At 37.8% G+C, this 27,595-nt stretch overlaps 1 protein-coding gene across 7 annotated transcripts in view; it reads left to right on the top strand.

The window, feature by feature from the left end:
- The window catches only part of FBXL4 (F-box and leucine rich repeat protein 4), a 69,885-nt gene that overhangs the window by 26,041 nt on the left and 16,249 nt on the right, over nt 1–27,595 (top strand). For 6 of the 7 annotated variants that reach the window (XM_075046651.1, XM_075046649.1, XM_075046652.1 and 3 more), the window contains exons 6-8: nt 8,619–8,832; nt 24,603–24,674; nt 25,876–26,188. In XM_075046651.1, coding sequence (XP_074902752.1) covers nt 8,619–8,832; nt 24,603–24,674; nt 25,876–26,188 — 599 coding nt within the window. Of the gene's footprint in view, nt 1–8,618; nt 8,833–24,602; nt 24,675–25,875; nt 26,189–26,628; nt 26,701–27,595 lie in introns of all 7 variants that reach the window. The other variant, XM_075046655.1, reaches the window with a different exon arrangement.

The following is a 27,595-nucleotide window of genomic DNA, read 5'->3' as shown; positions in this document are numbered from 1 at the left end:
CATGCAGTACTGCTAAAAATTTTTGTAGTCCTGAAAGAAATGAATGTCTAAATTCAGAGAATTACAAACTTTGCAGTTCTGGCATTTCTGACTTCCACTTAGTTGAAAATAGCTTTATCGTTAATGACTTTTTTTTACTTCAGTGCTGAACTAGTAGCAGCACTTATGTATAGTCAGCATTTCTAAAATAATAAATATTCATTGTTTGACTATTAATAATCTGTGAATAAGCATGGTCAATTTATATTCATTATAACAGGTGATATTTATTTGTAACAAGGGGGAAAGTGTTCTTGGACACTGATACAATTGTGAAGTTATCTGTATTTCTAGGAAAAAGTATTTCTTGGAAGAGATACATGCAGTCTGGGAATGGGAGATGCAGTTCAATCGTAAATTTTTGAAACCAAGTTGTAAGGTAAATAATTTTCAGGTGTGACTTCTGCTCAGAATTTTCACTTCTGAATCAAAAATTCTCCACCGTAATTAGGTCTCATTTTGAAAGTTTCCTTTTACCTAATACAGAAATAATTTTGCAACTCAGTTCTGTACAAGTGTCTTTTCTAGTAAAATTTCCAAACACAAATTTTCCTTTTGACATTCTTCATCAGCATGTTTGTCAGATTTGCTGGCCTCCAGGAAGGGAAAATTTGCTGCTCATTTGCTGTGGAAGTATCTATTAATAAAGGAGACTTACTAGAACAACACTTACTTTTCAAAAGCATTAATGTAACTTTCTTCAAAAAAAGTAGCTTCCTGGTAAGAGATACTGTTCCTTAAAGGAGCAATCTGTCAAGTAATGTTTTAGTTCTGTTGCCCTGGCTGTCATTACGATACCACCACCACGACGTGGGTGTTGCAGCATCCAGGACACGTAGTCATGAACTCCCACAATTTTTCCTTTTGAACTCCTAGATGTTCCTCACTCAGCCTGACTTTTGGGAGATATTATGCAAAACAGAGTTTCCAAAGAACTTTGATTTTTCTAGGAATTCTGTTTCACACTTAAATTTTCTTGCCAGTTTATTCTTCAGAATATGAGTATTACAGAGGAGGCTCTCAGGCTGGGGAGAGTGCGTTGCTGCTCTTATCAGTTACCTGCTGATGTTAACTGTTACTAAAAACTTAATCAGATTTTCAGACTGTAATTGTTCTTTGCAGAAATTAAATACGTATTTCTGTATGTCTCTATACATAACAGTAGAAGACATGTATCACTACATTTATTAGTGTAAAATCTTCTCTTGCTGCCTACTGCATGAACATTTCTGAATCTGTTTGTTGGCTTCTCTTTATCTTGCTCTCTTTGGCTCCCTGTCTGGTCTTGGAATTTTCTATTTCTTTCTGCAAAGGAAATTTTAAAATAAGGCAATGAGGTGTGCCTATAGAGTACCAAGCTGCATCTTTTATTTTGGATTTAATTGGTGAAAAAGTCTTTTTGTAACTTGAGATTGAGTTGAAATGAGCCCAAATTGCTTGTTCCAGTACTTCAGGTTTATAAATTTTGTGGTAAGTTGCTGAATAAGCGACCAGGAATGGCTGTCAAGCCAGCTACTTGGAGGTGTAGAGAATTCTGCCTAGAAGTAGTAACAATTTGAAGGACTCTGTTATGCTGTTTTTAGAAGGCCAACCTACATTTGTCAATTCAAGGAGAAAAAACATTATTTGCTAAATGAAATCTGTAAATAACTTCACAAACACTACAAATTGCTGCAGTATAGAAATGGCAAAATGCTAAACCCGAAATACCTTATCCTCATAACAGTATTTCACTTTTACAGGGCCTGTTTTTTTTATTTTGTTTTGGTTTTTTTTTTTTTTCACTTTTCTCAGCATTTGGTGTTACAGTTGGCACTGTCGAATTCAAAACTGGTAGAGTTAGTTTCATTGGTACAACTATACAATTTAGGTTATGATTTTTGCAAGCCAGGGCACCTTTAAATGCTATTATTGCTCAAATTTTATTTTGGCAAACATCTTTAAAAAATGTTTTTATCTGTGGTTTCTTATGACAGTCTTAAAAGAAGTAGCTTGTGTAAATTTGTGTGTTGCTTTAAAAGGTTCATACAGACATGATGGTAAGAAATAATTGAAAATATATGTTTTCTTGCAAAAATAAAGTAGAAAATTTTTTAAAAGAGTAATTTTAAGAAATGTGACTGAAGCAAATACTGTATTATCATGAGAGGATAAAATGCTTCGGGCATATGAACATCCTGAGGCAAAGCTGAAGGTATTTTAACTTATTGATAACGTCTACTCCTTAGGGCTAAAAATGACTATCATAAATTTTTCATTTCAGCATATAATAGAAATTAACTAAACTTTATCATTTAGATTGAACTAAAAGTATCCAGAAAAGTGAAAGACAAATGAAATGAGTATCTGAGCAGTCTCAAGTGTCTGGAATGCAAAGTGACAGGGAATAAGCAAAGATTTCACAGCAAGCATTACATAAGCAGCGCTGCATTTCTCTTGGCGTTAGAGGTATGGTGAATTTCTTCACGCCAGGGGAATATCAGCGGGGGAGGGTAAGACCTATGTAGGAAAAGTGAGGCAAGTTGATTGGAGGTATACTAAATATCGAGAAGCTGAATAAATGCTCTGAGGTTTAAACAGCTCAAGGACGATGACAATTTAAGAACAGAGTTCTGCATGGAGATTTCTTTGTATCACTGATAATGTCATTAGCTTGTTTAAACTCTTTTGCTTTAACTATCTGAGGTATTAGGATTTTTATTTACTTCTAACATTTTATACTGTGAAAATGAATTAATAGTGTTTTATTTTCAGGTTAGTGATGCAGTGTTTGCATGTCAAGCACATCGAGGAATGTTTCTTTAACAATTTTCTTGTTAACGTTTGAAGGCTTTAGTTGCTGTTTAATAGAGGTGTATTTTGACAGTGTTTAACTTGATGAGGCTTTGCTATGAATCAAATGAGCAGGAAGGTCATAGAAATTACTGAAACATACATCAAATAGTCACAGAAAGTTCGAGTAATGTGTGACTTTACGGGTATTCTCAATTTAAAAATCATGTCTGTCTCTTGCTTTAATTTCCACATTTTTTTAATAATACCTAGGGTTGCTGTAATCGAGATTAAGTAATAATGTTTGTTTTGCATGTTTCTACTGAAATAGTTTAATCTGTGTTGAGAAAAGCACAAGATTGGAGACTTAATATTCTCCTTACTTGAATGCAATGTTTTAAGGTTTGCTGACCAAAAAAGAGTGTAATATATGCTAGAGGAGAAAATAACACTGTAACAATTAGAATAGCTTAGAGGAAGGGAAGGTGGCTTCATTTTAAAAACAAAATTATTTTACTCAGTCTCACTCTCAAGCATGCATGCTCGCATGCACCAAGGCGACTGAGACGTGTGTCCAAAGCAATTTGTCTAGCGTGTAGTCTCACTATCCTGTGCCACCTCTGTCCTTCATCTCCTAATCTGCGTGTCCTGAGAAACTGCACATATATATGTTCAAGGATCTTGATGACCTGCTCATCTGGCTTCCACCAACACACACCGCCCTACCGGCCCTTGCATTGCCATTTGTTCTTTCTCATGCTTCTACACCTGTATGTACCCATTTGTTCTCCAGTCATACCAATCTTAACACTTTTATTACAATTATCTGTACTAGATGCTGCTGCTGTTGTGTAACTCAGCAGTCCTGAAAGGAAAAGCATCACCGTGAATGTAAAAATATCTGAACATGACTTTAAGTATATTAAAATGTATTTTAATATACATCCACAAGTCATTGGATTAAATGAAAGACTGTAACTGCAACACAGGTTGAGATTATGAAGTGCTCTGCTGAGTTTGTGCGAGTAATCATATAGATAGAACTACAGTAATAAAGAGAAGACCTCAAGATCTTAGTAGTGAAATGAGGAAGAATAAAATCCAAGTGTTTTTTTGACAGTATTCTTGTCTGGTGGCAGGCTCCAAAAAGCAGGAGACCTGAGTAGCTAGAGGGAGTGTGTAGTTGGCTTGAAGCAAACTGAAACGGGTGTTTTCATGAAATACTGGTTCTAGGAGGGAGATACCAAGGAAGGCTAGGCAAATGGGGCAATGTTATATCTGTCAAGTAATGGAGGTAACATCCCTGATCTGGATGCTAGCATAAGGCAACACTACAAGGGAAAGTGCTAAAGGAAAAAAAAAAAAAAAATCTATCCAACCTTATGTTGTTCATAAGTGGAAGTTGTTCCTTCCCCCCCCCGCCTTAAACACCAAATGCAGTGGTTTATATGTCAATAACTAAAAAATTAGTACCTAAGATTTTCATTGAAAATAGATTTGGTAAAATCAGCATGATTGAAACCTGTTGGGATAGTTGTACTAAAGGAACATAAAACTAGGTAGCTGTTTGTGTTTAGGAAGGATGAGTAGATGAGAGAGAACTGAACTGTGATCCCTGTTGTAGAGTTTTCAGTAACTTTGAACCATGGGATATCGAGTAAGTGGGGATCATTATGCTAACAGTGAAGTGTAGGTTTTGGATCCAGTGCAGTTCCATTAGAAACCATTGGATCAAATGTGATTTGTTCAGTTCCCTCATAAGCATATGTCTGAAGGTATTTTGCGAATTTTGTTTGGGAGGTCTTATGGAGCCGGTTCTGACATGAAGGGTGCTATCTCTTGTATCTTGATATTTTAATTTTGGATCTTCTTTGGCTCATGGGATATGCTTATGATACAGACATGAATTACAAGGTTGGAAGTTCTTAACAGACTAAGTGGCCCCATGATTATGATGGGTTTAACATTAACATCAGCATCAGCAAATGGTGTCCTAACTGCTAGTAGATATATTTGATGTTTCAGAAGGATTTCACTAGGACTAACTTAATTCCCAAAAGCTGAAGCTGAAGGTGGGGAAAATGAACAGCAGTTCCTGAGAGCAGGCAGAAGGTGACAGAAAGTGAGATAGCTTTTTTTTTTTAATTAAAAAACAAACAAACAGGAAACCCCTAAACCGAACCAAAACAACCCCCCTGCAAAAAACCCAAACCAAACAAAAAACAACCATGCCTCCCCCCACCGCCCCCCCCCCCCCCCCAAAGCCAAAAAAACCCAGCCAAAAAAACCCCTGAAATACTGCAGTCTAGAACAAGGATAAATTTAGAGGGAAAGGCCCAATCCAGTGTCTAGCAAAATAAATGTACATGTTCACGTTATTCTAGGTTGTTTAGTTAGTCATATTTCATAACAAACATGAAGGGATGAAGGGAAATTACTTCAGAAATTGTGTGTATAAAATATTGATGATAAAAGCAAAACTAAAGGGATGGATGACTGTGCAGAAAGGAGGAGAGACTAAGAGGAACCAGTCAATCCTCAGTGATTAAAGGAGAGGTATGTGAAGATATGTTGATTTGGGTAGAAGGTGCTTTTGGGGAGTTGTTTATTTTCAAATGAGCTAAGTCAGAGTCAGGCATTCAGTGTCTGTTAAGTCTCAGAAGTATGAAGGCCATGCCACATTCGTTCTGAAAGCACGAGAACCCATGTTGTACCTTGCTGTATGGCTTTGGAGATCCATGTAGAAAGACGTTAGCAAAAACCTCTGTCCTGAGCAGCCTGTTAAGTGCAAACACAGATTGGGGTGTCTTGATCATTCAGAGAACTCTGCAGTTCTGCCTAATGTTCCCTGTCCTGTGCTGGTTGGTGACTTCCTCAAATTCCTCCTCCTGTTTCTGTTCATCTCTTTACTTCATGCCTGTGAGCTCGTTCTTGTACCCTGCTGCATGTCCCATATCCCCCTTGCCTTTCTCTTTAACGTCTCCTAAATAACCTTTTCCAAAAAGGTACCAAAGCCATGAAGTGCAATGCTCGTTGCTGTTGCTGTGTTCACTCTGCCTTTGTGTTTCAAGTGTAATGAATGTAAATAAAATGTTATGAGGGTAGTAAGTCCTCAAGCTGGTGAGCCTGGAGTTCTTCTCCAAGTCTAGGGGGTTAACTGAGTGTTTCCCTGACTTGGTAATGTTAACTTTTAAGTCCTAGAAGGAGAAAAGCATTGATCTGTACCAACATTTGTAACAGCCAAACCCTGTTAAATTATATGGCAGTTAACCTAACATCCATTATTGTAATGGAGTAATTCATAAAATATTTATCCGTTAGCAAATTAAAAGCTAGAGGTATAATAAGTGACGATTGACAAGGTTTTATGGAAAATACCACCATTCAAACAAACCTGATAATTTGTTGATGAAAGAAGCTGTGTGAATGTATTGTTAAACCACTCATTAAATAGAGGAATTGGCTAATTGGTAATCAGCAACGAATCCGTATGGCTCAACTCTGATTTCCAGGGGATTTCCATCCTGTGTTTCTCCATGGCAGTGTTGAACTCTGTTGCTAGTCTAAAATAGCATTTTAATGTTTAAATACCTGATGTTAATTGCTGTGAATTGTCATGTCGTTTCAGCTCTGACACTCGCGTAAGAAGGCTTACCAGTCTAGGTGAATTCTCTGTATCCAGCATGAAAACAGCAAATAAGTCCTTGGTGTTTGATTAAACTCTGATTTTACAAGCTAAAATATATTCTAGAGGGAGACTGCAGAGTTAGACAAAAATAGTGGAAGAGTAGGTTTGAAGGCCATACTTGGCAGAACCCCTGTGGCTCTGGGGCTTATGTCTGCCCTTTCGTGTCTCAGACGCTCTCTTTGTTTCTGTTTGCATAGGCTCATAGAAATGTTGGATGTTAGGGACCTCTGAAGGTCGTCTACTCCAAGCTCCCACTTGAAGTGCCAGTGTCCCCAACGCTAGATCAGGTCAGTCAAGGTTTCAGGTGACTCTTGGAAATCTCTAGGGATGGAGATGCCACCCTGGAATCTCCTTTCCCCTCTGTATTGTGTAGGATCTGCATAATCAAACTAAGGCTGTGTAATGTGCAAGATGAAAGGAATAAAGAAAGGTGATGATGAAAGGCAAGTATGACTTGAGTGATGAGAAAATAAGGAAAGGAGAAGGTTTGAAAACTTGGATCTTGAAAGATGGACTTCAAGTCCCATGCTACTGTTAGTGTCATTGAGGAATGCCTCCCTGAATGTGTCTGCTTTTAAGACCAGCAGCTATGTCGTCCTAAGTTTCAGCAGGAGCAAAGTCTTGGGAAGGTTAATACCTGTTTAGTTGTAGCAGTGGGAGTTTTTGTGCAAGCAGAAGCCTTGTGTCTCTCTGGCATTTACTTCTATTGTATCAGTTAAACCCAAGAAGTAATACTAACTAAGTGCAGTGAAAGTGTCAGAACCTAAAGCTACTTTGTCTGCTTGAAGGTTTTTGTAGGCTAGAACTGGTAATAGAGCAGATCAGAATATTTATTATGAGAAATTAATTCATGCTCTCTCACAAGTAGCTCCATTATTGTAGGAAGTAACAAGAGGAACTCATTGCAGCCCATAGGTTAGGAACTTAAGTTTTTATTCTACTGGAGAAACTATTAAAATAAAGTATAACAAAATCATGACAAACGTGGCGGGGGGGTTCCTATTAAATATCAAACTTACAAGCCTAGTGATTTATTTACAGTTTGAATGTTATCTTTGCAACAAAAAGGGTTATAAGCTTATGTGTTTTTAACTAAAGCTTGGATTAGGTATAATAGAGTTTGAATTTCTGATGCAAGATCTCTGACAGAAGGTGTAATTTATGCAGAGACCATCAAAGTTTCTAAATTTTGGATGTTTTGTCTTCAATTTTTATAATTCCAATGAAAGTCATATGAAATATTCCTTAGCAATCTCTGTGTTCTAGAACAGCTACAAGGTGTTGATTTCGACTTACTTGTTAATGAAAGAAATGAGATGTTTTTGTGAAAGTCTTAAAATATTTCTGAGTAGTTCATCCATTTAAAACTATTTGTTTAATGTCATCTTGACATTTGCAGATTTTTCTGAGATAAAGATAAATATGAAATTATTGGTGGTAACCTGCAGGCCATTGTCAGAATTGGCTTTGGGGACCATTTAAAACCGTTTCAAGCATTATCTGTGTTGTACTTTGCTTCATTGTCTCAGAGTAAATGGCAAGAACGAAGCGTGTTCCAACTTTCTAAACTGAAACAGTTTTCAAGACTGATGTTAATTTAATAAAAAACCCTCTCTATACTGTTCTCACCCCCAAGGATTTTTGCAATTAATTTTCAAGTTTTTTAAGACTGCTTTAGTGACATTAGCCTCCTTATGCCATGTACAGCATTATATAGCCTTCTGTGTTTCTTAAAATGTAGTCAAATATCTCTTTGTATGAAACATTGTATAATATGTAGGTTATATACAGTATCAAGTCAATGTTGATGAAACAGCCTTGATTCTCAGACTACCTTTTTTTTTTTAATACTGCTCTCTAACTCAACACCTAATTGGTTTGGTCTCTTCTGGATTTGTACAGATTTGATTCAGAAGTAACTTCAGAGTGGTTATGATTAATGTACTTTAACCTAATCATGTTTTCCGTTAGTTAACTGAGCTGACATAAGAGCTGTGGTCTGTAGGCTTTTCATTGTTGAAAGGAATTATTTCCTGGTTTACATGCATAAGGTTTTGACAATATTCAGACTCTCACCTGAAAGTATGTTTATTTTTCACTTAAAATGTGTTTTTTGCAGGTTCTTGAAAGTTTGTGGCTCTGAACTAGTACGTCTAGAGTTGTCTTGTGGCCATTTCCTCAATGAAACATGCTTGGAGGTCATTACTGAAATGTGTCCAAATCTTCAGGAATTAAATCTCTCATCATGTGATAAAATACCACCTCAGGCTTTCAACCACATAGCCAAAGTGGGCAGCCTAAAACGTCTCATTCTCTACCGAACAAAAGTGGAGGTAGGAACAAGTATTTTTAACCTTTGCAATAAATACTTTTAATCCTGATAAAGTTGTAATTTTTTTTTCAATTAATGAAGAAGTGAATTAGAATTTTGCATGTAAATTCAAAGGTAAATTCAGAAAATTCAAAGATAGTTTCAAAAGCCATAGGATATTTTTATTTTCTAAATAGCTTGTGGATTTAACAAAAATAAATAAAAAGCCTCCATGTTTTTACTTGCATGGAAAATTGGTGACTTTTCACCAGCTGTTTTAAGCAATGTAGTGAAATCAGAAATGTGAAATCTTTTCTCTTGTTTTGAAGTGTACTCCAGTCAGACTGTATTTGGCAATATAATTGGGAAATTATCATGTTTAGTAACTTACTGTAATTCTCAACATTCTTTCCTTTAGAGTGCCTTGCTAATTACTAGATTCCTACTGTCTTTGTATAGTAGTAGTATGTGAGACATGGAACACAAATTTTTTTAAAAATACTTTTCATTTACAGTGTAAAAATTACTTCTTTATACAGTTACTGAACTGCCCGAATCAGGGTTGTTATTGTTTGCTGCAACACATTTCCTATCTAAGATGGAATGGTTTTACATGCTACGGGTTTCTCCACTGTTGTAGTTTACTACATTTTAAAAATGCTGTATCCTAGTAAATACAGCAGTTTGAATCAGAACCAGTTCCATTCCTTCTCACTAGCTACATTACTTATGTATTACAACTGTACTACTCTGGTTTACATGGAAGCTCTCATACTTGTGCTTCTCTTGTTGCAAACACTACTGTTTAGTAGGCCTCCAAAATGGGGGGGAACATGTCTCTGCAGTTTTTTCTAGCTTTTAGCTCCAGGTGAACATTTTAAGAAGAATTTTCTTGTGTGTGTGTTACTTCTGCTTATGCTTTTGATACACAGGAGTGAGGTTGTGACACTGGATTGTGTGGGGTTGGTACGCTGTAGTGTAATTGAAGAACTGGAGCTGGAACAGTAGGTTCTGTCTCCTAGATGTCCAAGGGTCGTCTGAAGTTACACTACCTCATTCCATTTTAAGCAGTTCACACCTAACACACATGCTACAAAGTTAGTTGCATCTTGTTGTCCTTTTTTTGGTAAATCACATGTACGTTTGTGTCCCAGCTAGCTATCTGTAACTGTGATTTCATAATGCAAGGTAGTCAGATTAAAGGGCAGGCTACCTGGAGTGATGGGCATTTGCTGTGGGGTATGCAGGCAGTCACTATGAAGCCAGTGCCCCTCAATAACTTGTTACTTTATGGTAGTTGCTCTGTGTATTGAAGCAATTATTATTTTGTACAAACTAGAAAATAAAATAAATTGGTGAGCCCTGCTTTTAAGTGCCTTTTGTATAGAGCTGAATCAGTGGCTTGGGTGTATCTGTTCTGTTTCTAGATCACTAGTCTTTCTGTAAATCTTGGAGAAATCTCCTAACCTCGTTTTGACAGTGGGCTCTAATTCACAAGGCTTTTTCAGATCCAGGAAAGATCATTGTATCAGAGGTAAAGATTGTGTAATTTTATTTTTTTCTACTGTTGATTGATCATAATCTTCTTGATTCTACTCAGGTAACTTCTAAAATTTGAGACTTCATGCTTGTAATAGTGCAGCAGCTGAGGTATACTCTGAAAATGATTGGTAACTGTCACTTCTCAGCTATCATTTTGCTGAACAGAGCTTGAAATTAGATTGAATGTAGATGGTAAAGATTTCCTGACTTTGAAGCCCTTACGTTGTGAAGATTCATTTCCGCTTTTCATGTGTATGGACATGCATCTGCTTGTACCTGACGAGAACATTGATTTGTAATCAAGCTTACTTAAGATTGTGCTTCTATTTTATACATAAGTATAAACAAAAGGCACTGTTCCTAACAAACCATGGAAGAGAAATTTCTAGAAATTTGAATAGGTAAATTGGTGAGGATGCTTTTGTGTTATTTGTAAATATGAAACCACTTAACATATAAGTTGTGCCTCACAGGTGGAAAAGTAAAAGGGAAAGAATGAAAAGGTAGCATAGAATTTGAATTAGAGGATTAGAGTTATAAAAGTCACAGATTTGTAGAAATAACATTACCTTTCTCAACATTAGCTTCTCTTAATGCAAATCTTTGGTTTTCTATACAAAATAGGCTGCCATTCCTTCTGTATTCTTCAGCTGATACAGAGATGCTAGGTAGTGACTGGTATCTAGATGCAAAAAAGGCAGGATGGATTGATCAAGCATACTCTGAAGTGATTTAGACTTCTCTGAAACTTGTCAATGAACTGTATGTTCTTGATAGTACAGATAAAACACTACTAAATACAGTAGTGTTCTTGATTTTTGTGAAATTTCTGCTACTACTGCATCTTCATTGTTGGAGTTTCTAAGCAAACAATGGAACGATGCTAATGTTTAATCAAGAGCTTGATGTTGTATTGTTGCCAACTGGACCTGCTCAGAGAAAACAATCTGAGGCTGTGAATCTACTAAGGAAAACTGCTGACTGATAACAAATATGTGATTATTAAGAGAAAGAAAGAAGGTGAGAACAGAGCTGATGTGTGTGTTATCGTCCTCTGTAAAAGTTCTGTCTCAAAATCCAAAAAAAAAGAAACCAAAAGAAAAATTCGTTCATTCCATTTAGCCCATCATCTTCCTAAACAGATCAGTGGTTTGCTTTTTTTCTTAAAAATAAACCAAAGAACAAACAAAATAAAGCACCAAGTCTCTTGATCTAAATTTTTTTCTCGCATCATATTCTAGAATGGCAAATGTACAGGTCCTACCCTAATTATCAGTGTGTTGTCATTTTTTGTGGCAGAAGGATGGCATCCCTGTTCATCCTGTGTTAACCACCTTGATGTAAAAATGGGGTACTATGTTTCTGATATTATTGGAGATTTTGAAGTAGTTGCCAAAATGTGAAGAGGGAATGAATATGCAGAGAACAAATCCGTAAAGTTGACCAAAATTTCTCCAGTGAAATATCATAATATTCTTTTTGTACTGCACAATTAGAGGCAGTCTTTGGAATTGAAGCATAGTAAAATTAGATCAGATTAGGAGGGAGACTGCCTTTTATGCTTGTAAACAGGGATTTACTGTTTAATTTATTAAACTGATTAATTTATTGTTACAACTGACCGAGGTAAACACTTAGGTTGATTTAAGTGAAGTGAACATATTTTTTAAAAGGGGCAACACTAAAGAGAACAGGAAAAGCAAAATAGGACTTAATGCTGTAATTGACTTTTAAAGGAGGGCCCTTCTCTGCATGTTATTTGTGATGCCAGTGAAAAAGGGGTCTTTTTCCTACTCCACAGTTGTCAGTCTCTGTCAAAAATGCAGTGTTGTGTTAGGGCACATCTGGGTAGATAGCACAACTTGCTCTTTTGGTTGTGAATTTGGGCATGTGATTAAATAACATAGGATATGGAATGAACGTTCTCCATCCTTTTTATCAGTATGTGTTAAAGCTGTTTCTGGTTTTGTATGATGCTTTATAAAGTACAGCATTAACATTTTAATAAAAGAAATAGTATTTTGATTAAATAAAACCAAACTCACATGTACCTGCCCAGGAGTAGGATTTCCTTACTCAGACTGTGTCTTGCAGTACTCTTGCCTTTTATTTTATTGTTTTTTAATGCTAAAAAAAAGAGAAAAATTGCTTTTAACTTTAAATTTAAATTATTTGTTGTACTTTTTCTGTTTATATGATTACTGTGACACTAATGGATGAATTCTGAGAAAATACTCTGCAGAAGATTGACTACTGTTAATGATTTTTGTGTTAGATACAGAAAAACAGATTTTGAGGAAAACGGAAGCTTAATAAAATTGACAACGTATTATGTAATCATCTGAGCATTTATGACAGTTCCTTGTTATTTTAGCTGTTTTCTTTGAATAGGTTTTGTATTTAAACATATTCCCATTGTCTCTCTAATCAACGCTCCAATTTTTAAGTGTACATTTTTAGCGAAATGGACAATTCTGGTGTTCTGCTACTTACTGCACTGCAATGCTGTTTTGGAAGATAGCTGTACCATCTGGAGGTGTTTACGGTCTTTGGTCCTAACCCTGCTGATTCTTAAGGCCATATATAATGTTATTTCCTTGACTTACTGAGTGCAAGTTTCTGTGTGCAAAATCAGTTTCAAACCTCTGAATTGAAGCTTCCAACACCCTTGAATTATTCAAACCTCTCTGTTACAAGAAGGAAAGTCCAGTGACTTTCAGTAACTTGTTCCAGGCTGAACAAGCAAAAAAAAAAAAAAAAAAAAAAAAAAAATTGTCCTGTATTGCTATACTCCTCCCCACTAAGTGCAGCTCATTTTTCCGGTGCTTCAAGTTCATTGTTAAAGGTGCCATTCTTAAAGGTTGTTCGATTATGTGTATGCTTGAAATAATTTGTAACTTGCTTTAAGAAATTAATCTCAATGTTTTATAAATGTAATATCTGCTAGCTCAAGACCACTGTTATACTTGTGGGATTTTTGTGCTGGTGGTTTTGGTATTTACTGATACATGACTCCTTAATATTTATTCACTGAGAGTGTATTCACAGCATAATTTAAACACTTGTTGGCATTGATACATTTGAAGAATACAATGAACAATGGAGGTATTATTGTATACTGTAATTGACAGTGCACATCTTTATGGTTTGAGTATGAATATTATCTTGATTTAATGTTTATCATGAAGTATTCCATCCATATAAATAATGTAGCCAAAATCGTATTTTAAAGAAACTGAAGCCACAATTACAGTAGGAGAACTTGACAGTCTCCTTATTGCTGGGTGTAAATTTTAATGTAAGATTCTGTATTTCATGTTGCATGACATTATGGATTCTTTATAATGTGCGAAGAAAAGGTTTTTAAAGTTTTTGTATTATAATTGAAATAAAAAAATGAACTAAATTTAAATCAAATTACAATGGACAAAGCACACATTTTAAAGCAAATGTTGTATTTGTGAATTTTATCTCTGATACCTTTGACCAAGAGCAAATTTGGAACTTGGGCAGCTGTATGAGAGGACAGTGGAAACTTTAGATACCAAGAAGAGGCATAAGAATCTTAGCAGTAAATGTAACAGCTCTTATTTTCTTATGCTATGAGCAATGAAAGAGTTAATGCTGCCATAAAATTGTTCTACAGAGTTTTCAGAAATAACCTGTTACGGGTCGTGTTACACTTCTGAGAGTTGTCTGAGGTTTTTCAGCTTGGATGAAATTTCATTGGCTTGGGTACAAATCTTTAGGATTAAGAGTTACAAGCAAACAGTGGAAAAAAAGAGAAAACCTCTAGCTAGAAAGTGCATTCTTGTTAGGAGGTTGAGCCGGTGACAGATAATCATGCAACACAGGGCCTTGACGGTGCCCTTCTGATCCCGTGTCGGGCTCATCGGCTGAATTTGGTCATTTGAGCCTGTAATGTGAAGAGTGACGGGGAAGAATGAAGGTGTAAAACAGATTTGCAGACATAAGGGAGGGTGTAATTTGACCAAATGAAGCAAACCCAAAATACAGTAATTGAATTAACTACAGAGACTATTACTTTCATTGAATTAATTCAGTAATTGCCGTGTTGCTGTGTCCCAGTCCCTGCTGTGTCCCTGGCACTGCCAAGTAGCTGTGGAGAACAGAAAGGTGCCCCTGTACGTCCTGAATCCCGGCTTGCAAATTACACTGTGCCTGTTTGTGAGGAGGCAAGAATTTTGACTTTTGAAAGGCTACATCTGCCTTTCAAAATAAGGTTCATTCCACTTTCATTTCCATGTACTCTTGTTCTTCTCTTACCTGATGCTCATACGGTGTTCATATCGCATCTGTTTTTAAACCTGTGTCACAAAGTTTTGGAGGCAAAAGTTTGATCACTGTCCAGTTCTTCATCTCAAAGGTGGTCCAATAATCCGAGTACATTGGGGTGGGGGCAGGAGGAAGGAAGGGGGGAGCTGATTTTTAACAAATATATTCTGATTCTCACCTTTTTCATCATGTTTCTTTCCACGTTGTATCTTCCAAGGTGATAGCTGATGGCTGCTTGAAGGGAGAACAGACTTTCTGTTCTAATGCCAGCTTATACGGTACAGGAAAATGTTTCTCCTGCCATGTTTATTTTGAATCTATCCCTGACAATTGTTTGCATTAATGTCTCTATCCAGAAGGCATCACTTAAACACACTTGTGATTGTGGTAATGAAGGGCAGGGTGGGGGGTTATCCCCTTCTGCAAACATCAGCTGAGGAGGTGTGAAGGGACTGGCTCCTACATCTGTCGACGGCTTTTTTCAGTCTGGCTGGAGAGGCCCGCAGAGCTGGAGCCAGCGGGGCTGGGCTAAGCAGTCTCCAGAAGAAGTCCCTTCCAACACTCGGCTCTTCTGCGATTCCGTGACTTGGTGGTGACGGCACTCGCTGAGGACTGACTTAGCCTATGAGCTTTTGTTCTCCTGGGCTGTGACCGGGGCAGTGGCCAGTTGTGAGACGCACCGTTTCTGTATGCCACGCTTTTCCCATCAGTAAAATTGGCGTAGTAGCACCTTTCTCATTTTGTAGCTGTGGTATGAGGATAGATATGCAGAAGATGTTGAGATTCTCTGATCTGTATGGTACTGTATAGGGTACTGTACGTAGGGGTGTGTGTAGGGACTTGAACTACTGTGCCTTGATAACATGCTTTTCGAAGTTGCAGGAAGTTCAGTTAGTTACAAAGCTCAGCCTTTTTCCTCTGAAAAAGTGGAGGAAAGGATTGCTAAAGAAAGCTTGCTCATAGAAGTATAAGCATTTCTGTGAACTAAATGATTGGAGACTTTCAGTGGTTATCTCTGTCTGGGACTATACGGGTACCTTGTTCTTCCTAAAGGCCACAGAAACGACCTTGTAAAGGATGGGGTGACCTCTTCTATTTGCTTCCTCATGAAGTGGCACCAGGTAGCTCAGGGAACTGAAGGACATAAGCATAAAACAAATTTGGCCACCATTTAGTTCTAATTTGGCATGTGATTCCCTGCCATTTTCTGTAATTGACATTTTCTGTAACATTTCATTTAACTGAAAACTAACATATGGAGAAGTGAAAATAGAAACCAAAAGAAGGTGAACAACTTGGATAGCTTTGTAGACCTCTGGATTCAATTTTAGTTTCCAGAAACAGTATATTATGTATTTTGTGTGTTATTGAATGTTCGTGTACTGTCCCAAGACGTGTTCTTTCTGTCAAAAATAAGATACTGAGGATAAGTATTTATCCTTAGAAGTAGTCTGAAAATGAGTGCTTTCTGGGAAGCCAGCAGGTATGAAAACTTTTCCTGAAAACTAAAGCTAGCACTGTATAAGTATCTAAAATTCATTTTGTGTTCTTTTTTAACTGGTTAAACCAATGACTCTTGTGTTTAAGCACACATACCATCTCATCTCTCTCAGCCTCTCAAATTCCCTCATATCTTTAACATAGTTGTTTCAAAGTATCATAGTACCCAACAAGTATATAACTGAAATGATCTTGATGCCTTAAAATGTCATTGGGGGTGGAGGGAGGGGAAAAATAAAAGACCAGATGCACATTTTACAGTTTATTTACTGGAGCAGATTTAGATAAGAATTTTATTTCACCATTACTATACCTTTTGTTTCTGCATTATTAATGTATTACATTCTTCTTTCTGTGAGAATAATTGCTTTTGGGGACTATTGTAGGTTGGTTTTTAAATGCTGAGGTACAATACCTTGAAATTCATGAAGTAGTTTTGTTTACCTTGTTATAGGCAATATTGATTTACCCTGTTGTACCTTTCAAAATGAACGGTTTAATAGAAGTTTACAGAATTCTGGCTTTGCATCTGATGTGTTTTTTAATTACTGTATTAGAATAGCAGATGCCAAGTAATTTCTGACATAGTTTTTTTCAGAGACTGTGCCAAACCCCCCCACCCACCCAAACAGTTGATATTTGGCTTTCTTTTTGTGGTATATAATGCCAAAGGGAGGAAAAAAAATGTATTCTGAATTTATATAGATTTTGAATTACTTTTGATGATCTTAACAAGATTACCTTTTACATTTGCATGAGGTGTTTGTAATTACAAATATTTGTAGCAATAGTGGCACTCAGATTGAAATAAAATTGTCTGCTTTCATCTGAGGTTTTTGTTGGTTGGTTGGGTTTTTTTGCCACAGGTAGTTCTAATATGGTAAAACCTTTTTTGGTGTGTTACATGTGAAACAGAACTTCACTGGCTTAACATGAAGACTGTGATAAATTATAATTGTATATTTTCAAATAGTTGATGGAAGACACCAGTAACAATGTTTCTGTAGTATTTTTGCTGCTAGAAGCCAAAATTGGAGGGAAGAACTTTCTCTCTGTTGCTGAGCGGTGTTACTGGTGGGGGGAGCATTGGTGGTTGTTTTCTTATTTTTGAAGGAGTCTTACTAGAATGTCCTTTTACCCGGTTTTACATATGGAAATCAATTGCCATTCCGCAGATACCTTAGTCACATATAGTAATAGCTGTAGTCTTAAAAAAATGAATGAAGTGATGTGCTGCCATCAAGATTCCTTGCAGTTGTTATTCACTAAGGCATTTCTGGAAGTCCTAAGGCAGAGTTAACATTTAGTTAAGAGTCTCAGTCATTTTCCCTGAAATTAGAGGTAATTTGGTTCATTTTCTGAAATATTTTGGCAGAGGTTGTATATGTCAGTTTGCAGTAAAGTGAGGGGACGCTGCCGTACGGAAGAGGACAGCTCAGGATGTTTCCCGTGGTGGTGGTTTTGAGGAGGGGCTCTCTCCAAAGGCTCGGCCGTAGACCACCGCAGCAGCCTTTTTCTGTCTGAAGGGTTCTTGCTGAGACGTGGGGCTCAGCACGGTGTGACCTGTCTGTACTAACCAGTGTGTGTTTCTTAGGTCCCTGCACGTGTCCCCACTGTTACATTAATTCTTATAGGGGAAAACTACTTTGCTGCCCGTGGGATCACTAACCATTGCACTTTTCAGGAACACATCCTCGGTGAAAAGCAGGATGTGACTGTTGTTAAGTAGGATGGGTCTTACCAAAGGAGGTTTGAACTGTTGGTGTGAAATTGGGAAGGGGATAAACTTGTATTTGCTAGTCTGCCCTTCAGAAAGTTTGGCCTTGATTCTGGTAGCCAGGCTGTTGTGTAAAAAATTCCATATACCCTTTTGAGTCAGATTACTCAATCCCAATAAATAACCTGTGTGAGATGATTATCTCAGTGTCAGGTGGTAAGTACCACAAGCATGATTTCTTTTCTTGATTTGCCAAGAGCTTGTTTGTAGTTTTCTTAAAGCAAATCATGGTTTCCTTCCTATCTGCTTTCCAATCATCTTGATAGTCTGCTTTTGACTTTACCATGAGGTTCTTCATGCATGTGTGTTGAGCATTAAGAGGTTTGGTTCTACTTGTGATAACTTTGCAGATCTTTTTTACTATTATTTTAAGGAAGGAGTTCTTAACCTGTTGGGCATGTTAACTTGCTAATTTCTATATTATCTTTACTTTGTGACTGCATGCAGGAAAACATGTCTTTTGTACGTGTGGTGTGTCTCACTTGGGTCTCCAACAGGATAATTCTAGTCTGTGGCATGCCGGAGGCCTTGCGTTACCTATAAGGAAAATTCCTAAAGTCATTTTGTACACAGTAATGTGTGTGCAGGATAAGGCAATTGCGCGGGAAGGGCGTTTGTCTCCGCAGCGGCAGAAGTAGCATTCATGATGTGTGTGCTGAAGTTTGAGCTGTTTTGAACTAATCTGTTCCCACAGTTGTGTGTCTGGCTGAGTCACCTGGTCCCAACCTCCCTTGCTGTAAATTTAAACTTTTTGGGAACAAAAGGGAAGCTCCTGCCGAGATCATGAACAGAGGAGCTTCCTGTGCAGCTGAAGGTTCAGCTTCTGAGAATATGGATGTGATTGATGGGCTGAGGGAAACATGGAAGATTTCATTGGCCTGGCCTTAGTCTGTAGTTCTCCAGTTCTCCTTTCTGTCTGTCTGCTTCTCAGGTTCCAAGAATTTTAAGGAATTCATTCAAAAGCCAATGACTATGACTTTTATTAGGAAGACAGAATACTTCAAGTATCCTGCAGAGTTACCTCCTTATTACCACATTTACCCCTCCTCATTCAGGCAAAGCTGAATTTTCTGTCTTTGATTTTCTCTCAGATTATTAGTTGTTACTAGATGGAATAATATCGTCAGGTGCTCGGTCAGATAAACAGGTTCCCAAAATATAACTGCATGGTATCAAATGCATACTGAGTGTTTGGTGTCCTATAGTAATTGCCTAATTGCTGTATCAACTTTTAGCTAAATGTGTTGGGAAATGTAAATTTGATTTGTACACAAACAGCATGTGGCAGCTGGTGATTGGGTACTGGGTGTTCAGGGTTCCACAGTTCTTTACTAGCAGGCTGATCAAATGTTTTGATGCTTTTCCTGTTTGTCTTATGAAAAGAAGATTGTTTGTGGAATAAGCTTGTCTAAATATGTTATCCAGTACAGTTGTTTAATATAGTCCTAAAGACCCTGATTCTAACTTAAAAGCAAATATTTTTTACAATATTTTAACATGGATCTGTAGAGTAAGATGAAAATACGACCTAGAAATGTGGGTAAATACTGTGATAGAACCTGTTATTAAATGTAACAACCTCATAAATGTATATGCAGAGGCAACTCACTGCAAAGACTCTTCAAGATGTATTTTTTAATGGAGATATAAGTAACTGAAATAAGAAAAAGAAATTGTGGTCTTTAGGAACGTTGTTATATTAATTCTTTGATATTGTGGGAAAATGCAATATTCTTGTTGTGGTGAGCTTGCAAATGTAGGCATGTTATCTGATATCTGCCTGCAACTAACGTTATATAAGTATTTGAACGTAAGTGGAGACAACAGGGTTTGGGGGGGATAGGGCAGGGAGGGCTAGAGATGAGGTCGTCATTTGGAAATGGTAAGAAAAAATAATAGAGCTTTGGGTGTTGTCTCATGTAATGCAATTGGGGGGGTATTAAAGGATTTTTTTTTTCTACACCTAACTTAAATTTTTAATTTTAAAACCCCCAAATTTAAGTCCTGCATAATTAAATTTTTTCTTGAACAAAGAGGTGAACTGGAGAATTAGTAACTCTGTGATTTAAAATCAGAGCAAGCAAGGGAAACCATATTTGAAAGAGGGAGGCAGCAGTCTTTAATGAGACTTTAAGATTACTTTCAGCATTCATTTCATTGAAAATTTTGAAGAAAAAATTGCAGGAGAATAAATGTCTTGTAAAAGATTCAGGCTTTCAAGTTGTTTCATTGAGAGGCTGGAAGAATTCCTGACTTATGTCAGACACGGTTCTTCTGAGAAGGGGGGTAAAACCAGCCCGTTGTTTGTTCCCAACAAACAAAAGTAACAATTGTAAAAGTAGTTTTTAAGCTTTCTCTATAAAAAGAAAGTTTACAAAAAGGTGCAGACTGTTTCTTCCCTATCCCAACCCTAAAAGTAAAACTTTGTTGTTTTTCTTAAGCTCTTCCTTTAATCCTCCAAAGGCATGCTGTGGTGCACTTATTTTCATGCCTTTTATTATAGTGCAGCCTTCATGTGATAGCCATATTATAGTGCATAATTGGTATTTTTTTAAAACTTTTGTATTTTTTTTTTTAATCTCGGACTACTTGACAATGACGCTGCAATGAGTAAATGGTCAAATGTTTAAAGTGCATCTTTCACAGGTGAGACACGTCTGCCACAGACAGAAGGGTTTTCTGTTTGAACAGATATTGAGCTCGGGCTCTCTGTTGGATGCTTTCCTCATCATACTAACATCAGAAATTATTTGCGTTTCCTGCTGGATCATGAATGCAAAAAAATCCTGAAACAAGTCAAGCAAGACTCAGTCTTGCCAAGTGTATTACTCTGGCACCAGTATGTGGTTTCTCCACTGATGGGTGGTCTGTTCAAACCAGCAACGCTCCTGCAACACCTAAGTCAAAACTTGTGTGTGATGTCTAAGGTCTTTACAGAGGCAGGTAGGATACAAGTTAGTCCAGTATCAGCTATTTAGTTGAAGTATACACAACGCATAAATGTCTTCCAGGCTGGTCTGTGTCACAGAGTGGAGGACTTTCATGTTTGGGCAGACCACTCGTTGGTCTCATGTGGACTGTTAGGATTTTAAGCGGTAATCTCATCTCTTCTCTTGTCCAAGGCAGGATCAACTCTCTTGATGTCCCTTCAGACAGATGTTTGTCTGACCTGTTCATAAAGACTTCAGAGACTCCTCAGGCAGTCTGCTTCCCTTTTCTGAGGTTTAGGACTAACTGCCATACCCTAAAATATTTCTATCATCTGCTCTGTAAGGTTGTGTTTAGCAGCAGTATCATATCCTTCTGATCAGTTCGACATCAGAGTCTTCTCTCTTAAAGCAACTCCTGCACTGTATGTTTTCCTCATCTGAAAACACCTTTCCTGGGAATGGAGGACAGGGTACATCATTTTATTTGGCCCCTTTGGACTCTTCCTGTTGTCTGTGCCATCTTATAAAAGTGATTATTTTAGTAGGTTTTGTTTTGGGTTGGATGGCAGAAAAAATTTAGACCACTGAAGCCATGCCATACATTACTCCACAAAGAAAAAGTAATTCTCACCTTAAGTTTGTTTCCAGAGTGGGTTGTTTTGGTTTGGTGGTTTTTTTTTTTATTTTATTTTTTTTTAAATCATCCACTCTTTTCTCAGTCTCTGTAAAGGGAAGCAGGTTCAAAGCCAAACCTTACCTTTGGTTCTGGAAAACTCAAAAGATCTCCAAACTACGTGTCTTGGCTACTAGGCTCGAGAATGGTATTACATGGGTAGTTTTGATTTGACTGTCTCTGGCTGAGAAAGTGAAATTAGACTCTCTTCAGGTTAAAGCTTGCTGATCCAGAATTTAGGTGGCCTCTGGGTAACATCTGAAGTTTGGCCTGTGCTACAGGTTCAGGGTTGGGTGATTGCTTTGCTCTTCTCCTTTGCTTAAATAGGAGTGTTATCACTCATCTTGTATTGCAAGTCAGAGATGAATTGTACAGACAGATGGCTTGAAACAGACAGGTTATTACAATGATAGTCCTTCTATATGTAGTGCATATAGATTCTGTGAGCTGCCATTCTCTCCTGCTATTTTCATGTCCTTTGCCACATGGATTCTCAATTGACTGTGGCACAACTAGGCATGCATAAGGGACTTTTCTTCTTTCTTGACATATGCAAACCCCACCTCAGTTACAGAAGAACAGACACTGCTTCTGAAAGAAATCTGAGTTGTATGTGGGCATGTATGCGCCCCAGAAGAGGAATTGATATAACCAGTATAATTAAAGTTGAGTAAGCAGTTGTTTACTCTTGGGCTTGACTTGGCACAATTTGTGATGGTATGATACGGTGTTCTACCAAGCTCCCTTCTATTACCCACATTCCTAGTGCTTTTTTTAAAGTTGATTGGTTTTTTAAAATAATTGTTTAAAATAATACTTTAGGTTTTATAGGTTGTGAAAAGACCCTTGAAAATGTGGACTCAGTGCACATCAATACAGTAAGGACTGTCTCAAATTAGAGAGCGACTAAAAAAGGTATTCTGAGAGATGTGTCAAATTCCTGTTCAAGTTAACAAAAGTAGCTCAGTTATCTAATCAAGATAACTATGAATATCTGTCTTCCTACCTATTTCACTCCTCTCTCAAGAAGAGGGAGTGTGGAATTGATCTCACATCCTACAAGCTGTTCAGAGTGACTGTTCACTTTTGCACTGTTTGTGTCAATTAAGGAAAGATATTGCTGCTTGCCAACCTTTCAGGCCAGTGTTTAAATTCCAGTCTGGAAACCCTTACTAAAAAACATGGTGGAATGCAGCAAAGTATTCAGCTTTCCTGTGGAGTCACCTGAATACCTGCAGAAACCCCGTTTAGTACTGTGTGTGCAGTCAGGGACTGATTTATTTAGCTCTGATATTTAAGGTTTGTAGAGAGGGGTTTGGGGATTTAGCTTTTAATTTCTGCACCTGAGTAGGTTCTAAAGCTCATAGCTTTCCCTAAGTTAAATAGTAAAGACTATGTCTCATTCTCTTGGAGTAACTTGTTTATTCGGCGTTAATGATCCAACTGTAGCATTTGCTTAAGTATGTTATTTAAAATGTATTGGATATTTACACATTTACTAGCTTTAAAGTGTTCTTAAGTGTTACCTCTTTAATAATGACGTCTTAATGCTCTTGTGTTTAATTCCCTAGCTACCTTTTTATTTAAAAACATGAATGAAAGTAAAGCAAGTGAGCGGACAGTGACTTTTAAGACCTCTGCAAAGATACATGTGAGGAAGACTTACTCATAGCATCTACTTTTAGGCTGCCTTTGGGAAATCAAATCTTAGAAGGCCAAGTTGGAAGCTGAGGTTCTATACATGTCAAGTGTTGGGTGTTTCTAACTGCTCCCTGGAGACACCTAAATTAGATGTCTGAAATGGTCTCCATGAACACCCCATGCTATGTCCCCGTTGTGTATCTGCCAGACTTTCAGTGCAAGGGATCAGATACTTCTTCATGGCGGTATGACAAAGGGTCACGTTCCTGCCAAGTTTTGTTGGAATATAACAAACAGAGGAAACTAAGTAAAGCATTTAACTGTAAACTTTCTGAAAACAAGTAAATTTATATTTCAAAAAAACAATATAAATTATAATACCCATGCATACAAATATTGTTGACTAGTGCTGTTGTAGGAATTCCACTTATTAGCAGTAGATTATTTTGTCCCTTGTATATTGCTTGGGTTTTTTCTGCTAGAAACTGTTGTATATCCTGTAGAAACCCACAGACTTTTATTGTTAATACATTGTGAAACTAACTCCCATTTTCGAGCTCGTACAGATTAAAGTCCTAACAGTGATGCATGTTTTAAGTATGATGCACAGCTATTTGTGATGTGAATCCCAGACTATGTTCTTTTTTGCACAGTGTGTATTTCCAGCTACAAAGCAAAATAGGGCTACAGACAATGTAGAAGAGTCTTTTCTGTATCTCAGAAGCACAAATAAAAACCCTTGAAGTTTCCCTTGTTGTGGAACAGAACAGCCGCGTACTTTACATTTTGTAAGATGCATCTGATGTTCCAGTCCAATTTCAGGCTGAGCAATGCGCAGTATTTTCTGAAAAGAATGGCCGTGTTAAATGGCAGGAACACGACTGTAAAATACACATTATATCTGTTTCAGTCTGCATGCTAGTAGTGACAGGTGCTCAATGGTTGTCAGCATCCTTGTCAGCACGGAGACTCCTTTGACATTAAAGTCCCCAGCTCGGTCCTGATGCTGCGCAGCTCTATTGGCAGTTCCATCAGGCTGCAGCGGATCGGCGAATGTCAGAGCCTCCGCTGTTCTTCTGGTATGTCGCCAGCCTTCTGTGTTTTCGGGCTGGTCTTGCCTGTTATTTGAACTTGCCATACTTCAGCAGCTTTCCTGTGGGAAATGAGCGGGTAGGTCATGGGTATGTAGGTATCTTCAGGGCAATGCAAAACCACATCCAAAGTGACTCGCATCAAGGTTTGTAACGATTACCGTTGCTTTAAGCCAATCAATGGGTAGAGTACCCAGGGACTCATTAAGTGGCATTTGTGGTGTCTGTAACAGAGCTTTGAGCTGTATTTCAGGAAATGCGGTGACAGCCTTTAATGTCTAATTGACCTCTTCTCTTTGTTTCACTTTCCATATTTTCTTCTGATGTGTTCCCCTGTGGCAGCAAACAGCCCTGCTCAGTATTCTGAACTTCTGCTCGGAGCTGCAGCACCTCAGCCTGGGCAGCTGCGTCATGGTGAGTGCTTACACCGTGTGTGTGGGGGGGGGTGCGCGCACACTTGCTTTGGAACTCAGTCTGGGCTTATGTTTCACAAAGACCTGTTAAATGCTGGGTTGATATTGTACTATACTCTCTTGAAAGGTCCAATGCAGCTTAGTCATATACTTAAGGGTTATGTACTAGTTTAGCAGGCCTAAAACATAGCTTGTAGGCTTTCTCCTAGTTCTTCAGCCTTTTCCTAAAGTTGGGGGCATTCTTTATATGCATAGTCACTTTTTCTTTCCAAAACTAATAATCAAGACTGACTTATTTTTATTGAGACCAGGTCATCATGCCTGGCAGATTAATGCTTGTGCCTGACCCTACAGTAATAACCACGAGAGAAGTATTTCCAGCAGAAGCTGTCTGAGTCCTGGACTTGCTGGGCACACTCATTGGTTTAAAGAAAGAGAGTACAGGGACAGCAGCAGTCCCTGCAGGGCACTCGTCTGAGCTGTACCGCACGTGCGCGTCAGAGCTGTGCGGCGAGGGATTCTGGCTTGCTGCTGTCCCCCCGGGTCACCCCTCAGGAGACTTAGCTGACCTTCCTCCTAGGTCAGGAAGGAAGGGACAAAGCAGAATTGGCTCGGCCTTCCCTGCTTTGACTCATGGACGGAAGAGGAAGGCAGTGTGACTAGGCTTTTCTAACAGTCCTTGTCTTCCTGTGGTTTCTGATGGTGGATTTCATTCCTTCTGCCTGTGTGGTGGGACCCTGTTTCAGTCCCTTTGGCTTGCCCAAGGTAACTGATAAGACTACCATAAGAAGATGCAGCAACTAGTCAACCCAGAATGGAAATAAGGACAGTCTTCGGTCTGCACGTGCTTATGGTTGCAGTGCTTGTGGTCATAAAAACAGTTTTATCTTTTAAAGGAAAAACAACTGTGCAAAAAAGAAGGACTTTTCAAAGAAAATAAACTTTTCACTGCATTTTCACTGATCCTTAGTATTAAGTGAATTTAAAAGTACCTATGTCTGGGGGTTGATAGAAAAATTATTTTATTTTTGTCTTCTGTAAAAGTAGACCTCACTGTACTCTACAGTGAATAGTTTTCAGAGCTCTTTAGAAATGACAAACGCTTAAGACGGATCCGTAGGGGTGTTAGCAAGCAAATCTTGAAACACCTATGTATGTCTGGAAAGATGGTACACATGACAAAGTGTTTGCTTTCCTTGCAGATTGAAGACTATGATCTTATAGCAAGCATGATGGGAGCAAAATGCAAAAAGCTTCGCAGTCTGGATTTGTGGAGATGTAAAAACATAACTGAAAATGGAATAGCAGAATTGGCTTCAGGCTGCCAGCTTTTGGAAGAACTTGATCTTGGCTGGTGCCCTACATTACAGAGCAGTACGGGCTGTTTCACAAACCTTGCACGTAAACTCCCAAACTTGCAAAAGCTCTTTCTTACAGCCAACAGGTCTGTGTGTGACACAGACATTGAGGAGCTTGCGGCTAGCTGTACGCGTTTACGGCAACTGGATATATTGGGTAAGAAAATGGAGGAATACTGTTATTTACCTTACTGTGTCTCAAAAGCCTTGCAGTTAAAAAGGAGTCCTTAAGACAAAACTGTCTTCTAGACATATTTTTAAATAAATATTTCTTAAAATTATGGTTTAGCATATGAAAAAAAACGAGGGAAGTTTTACTCACTGCAGTGAGTTTCTGACTCAGAATCCAGTGGATTTATACCATGTAATTTGACTGCTTAGTATGAATTGCTTAAACTGAGATTTAAGTGCAAGATTTTTCAATAATTTTAGTTTCATGACCATTAGTTTTTTAACTGAAATTTTCCTCTTGACTGTTGGAAGATCCAATTTCTTATTCTTTCTGCTTTTGCTTGTTATTTCTGTGAAGTGTGACAAAGCATATGTATAGTGCAGGTCTGTGATCAATAAACAGATTTCTGCTTTTGCACAATACAGATACACCAAGAAATACTGAATTTCTTTGTCACTTTTACCAGGAAGTGAATTTGACTCATTAAAGAGGAAAAGGTAATTAACAGCAAAACTTAAAATGGACTTTCTAGTAAGTTGGGAAAGAAGTGATGAAGGGCAGAAAGCATAGCTAATCTTAAATTTCTAATCCTCTGCAGCTTCTATAGCTAAAAATATTTTTAGAAATCTAAAGTAAATATACTTTGGACCCTTGAGTAAGGACTTTGAGAAATGTAGTTTTGCGTGATACTGAATTTATTCTTTTGATGGTGGAATATGAGGTTTTATTTTTAAAGTAATGTAGGACAGCAGGGATATTTGTGACATCAATGTGGAAGAAATTTCTTCATGCTTTTACTGACTTATTTTCACAGGGTTGGTTGAAAAAGGAAGATCTAAAGGAAAGGGAATACTGTGTATTTTTAATATTTAATAATTTTAATGAAAATACTACATTTAGTTTGAGAGAGATACTGGAAAGAACTGAGAGCCCTCAACTCAAATAATGTTCCAAGCAAGTTTAAGGCTATCAGCGTTTCTCATTACAAAAAGATTTACCACATAGCTTCAGATTGTCACTCCAGTATAGCTAGCACACTCTTCTATAATGAAATACGGTTTTACTCATCTCTGACTGAGAAAGTTGCCTTCTGACCAACAAGAGAAAGGAGAATGAACTTGACTCTACCTAGTACAAATTGTAGAGGCTTGATGTGTATGTCCACAGGAGGCAACGTTTTGTGTATCCTTACGGGAATCTGTTTTGTAGCTAGATTATCAAGAGCGCATTTCCCTATTCAGACAAGAAAAATTTCCAAACAGCACAGTGAATGAGGTCTTTCATAAACACGTATGTTCTTCTGACCACCCACTTCCATGCATTTCTGTTACAATGGCATTGTGTCTGCCCACAAAGCGGTCTGACCTTTTCACTACACCAGAGGCTCCCCAT

Source organism: Buteo buteo, chromosome 15 (assembly GCF_964188355.1).
Source record: "Buteo buteo chromosome 15, bButBut1.hap1.1, whole genome shotgun sequence".
Lineage (NCBI taxonomy): Eukaryota > Metazoa > Chordata > Aves > Accipitriformes > Accipitridae > Buteo > Buteo buteo.
Note: the sequence above shows the minus strand (reverse complement) of the source record. Positions and strands in the feature narration are given on the sequence as shown.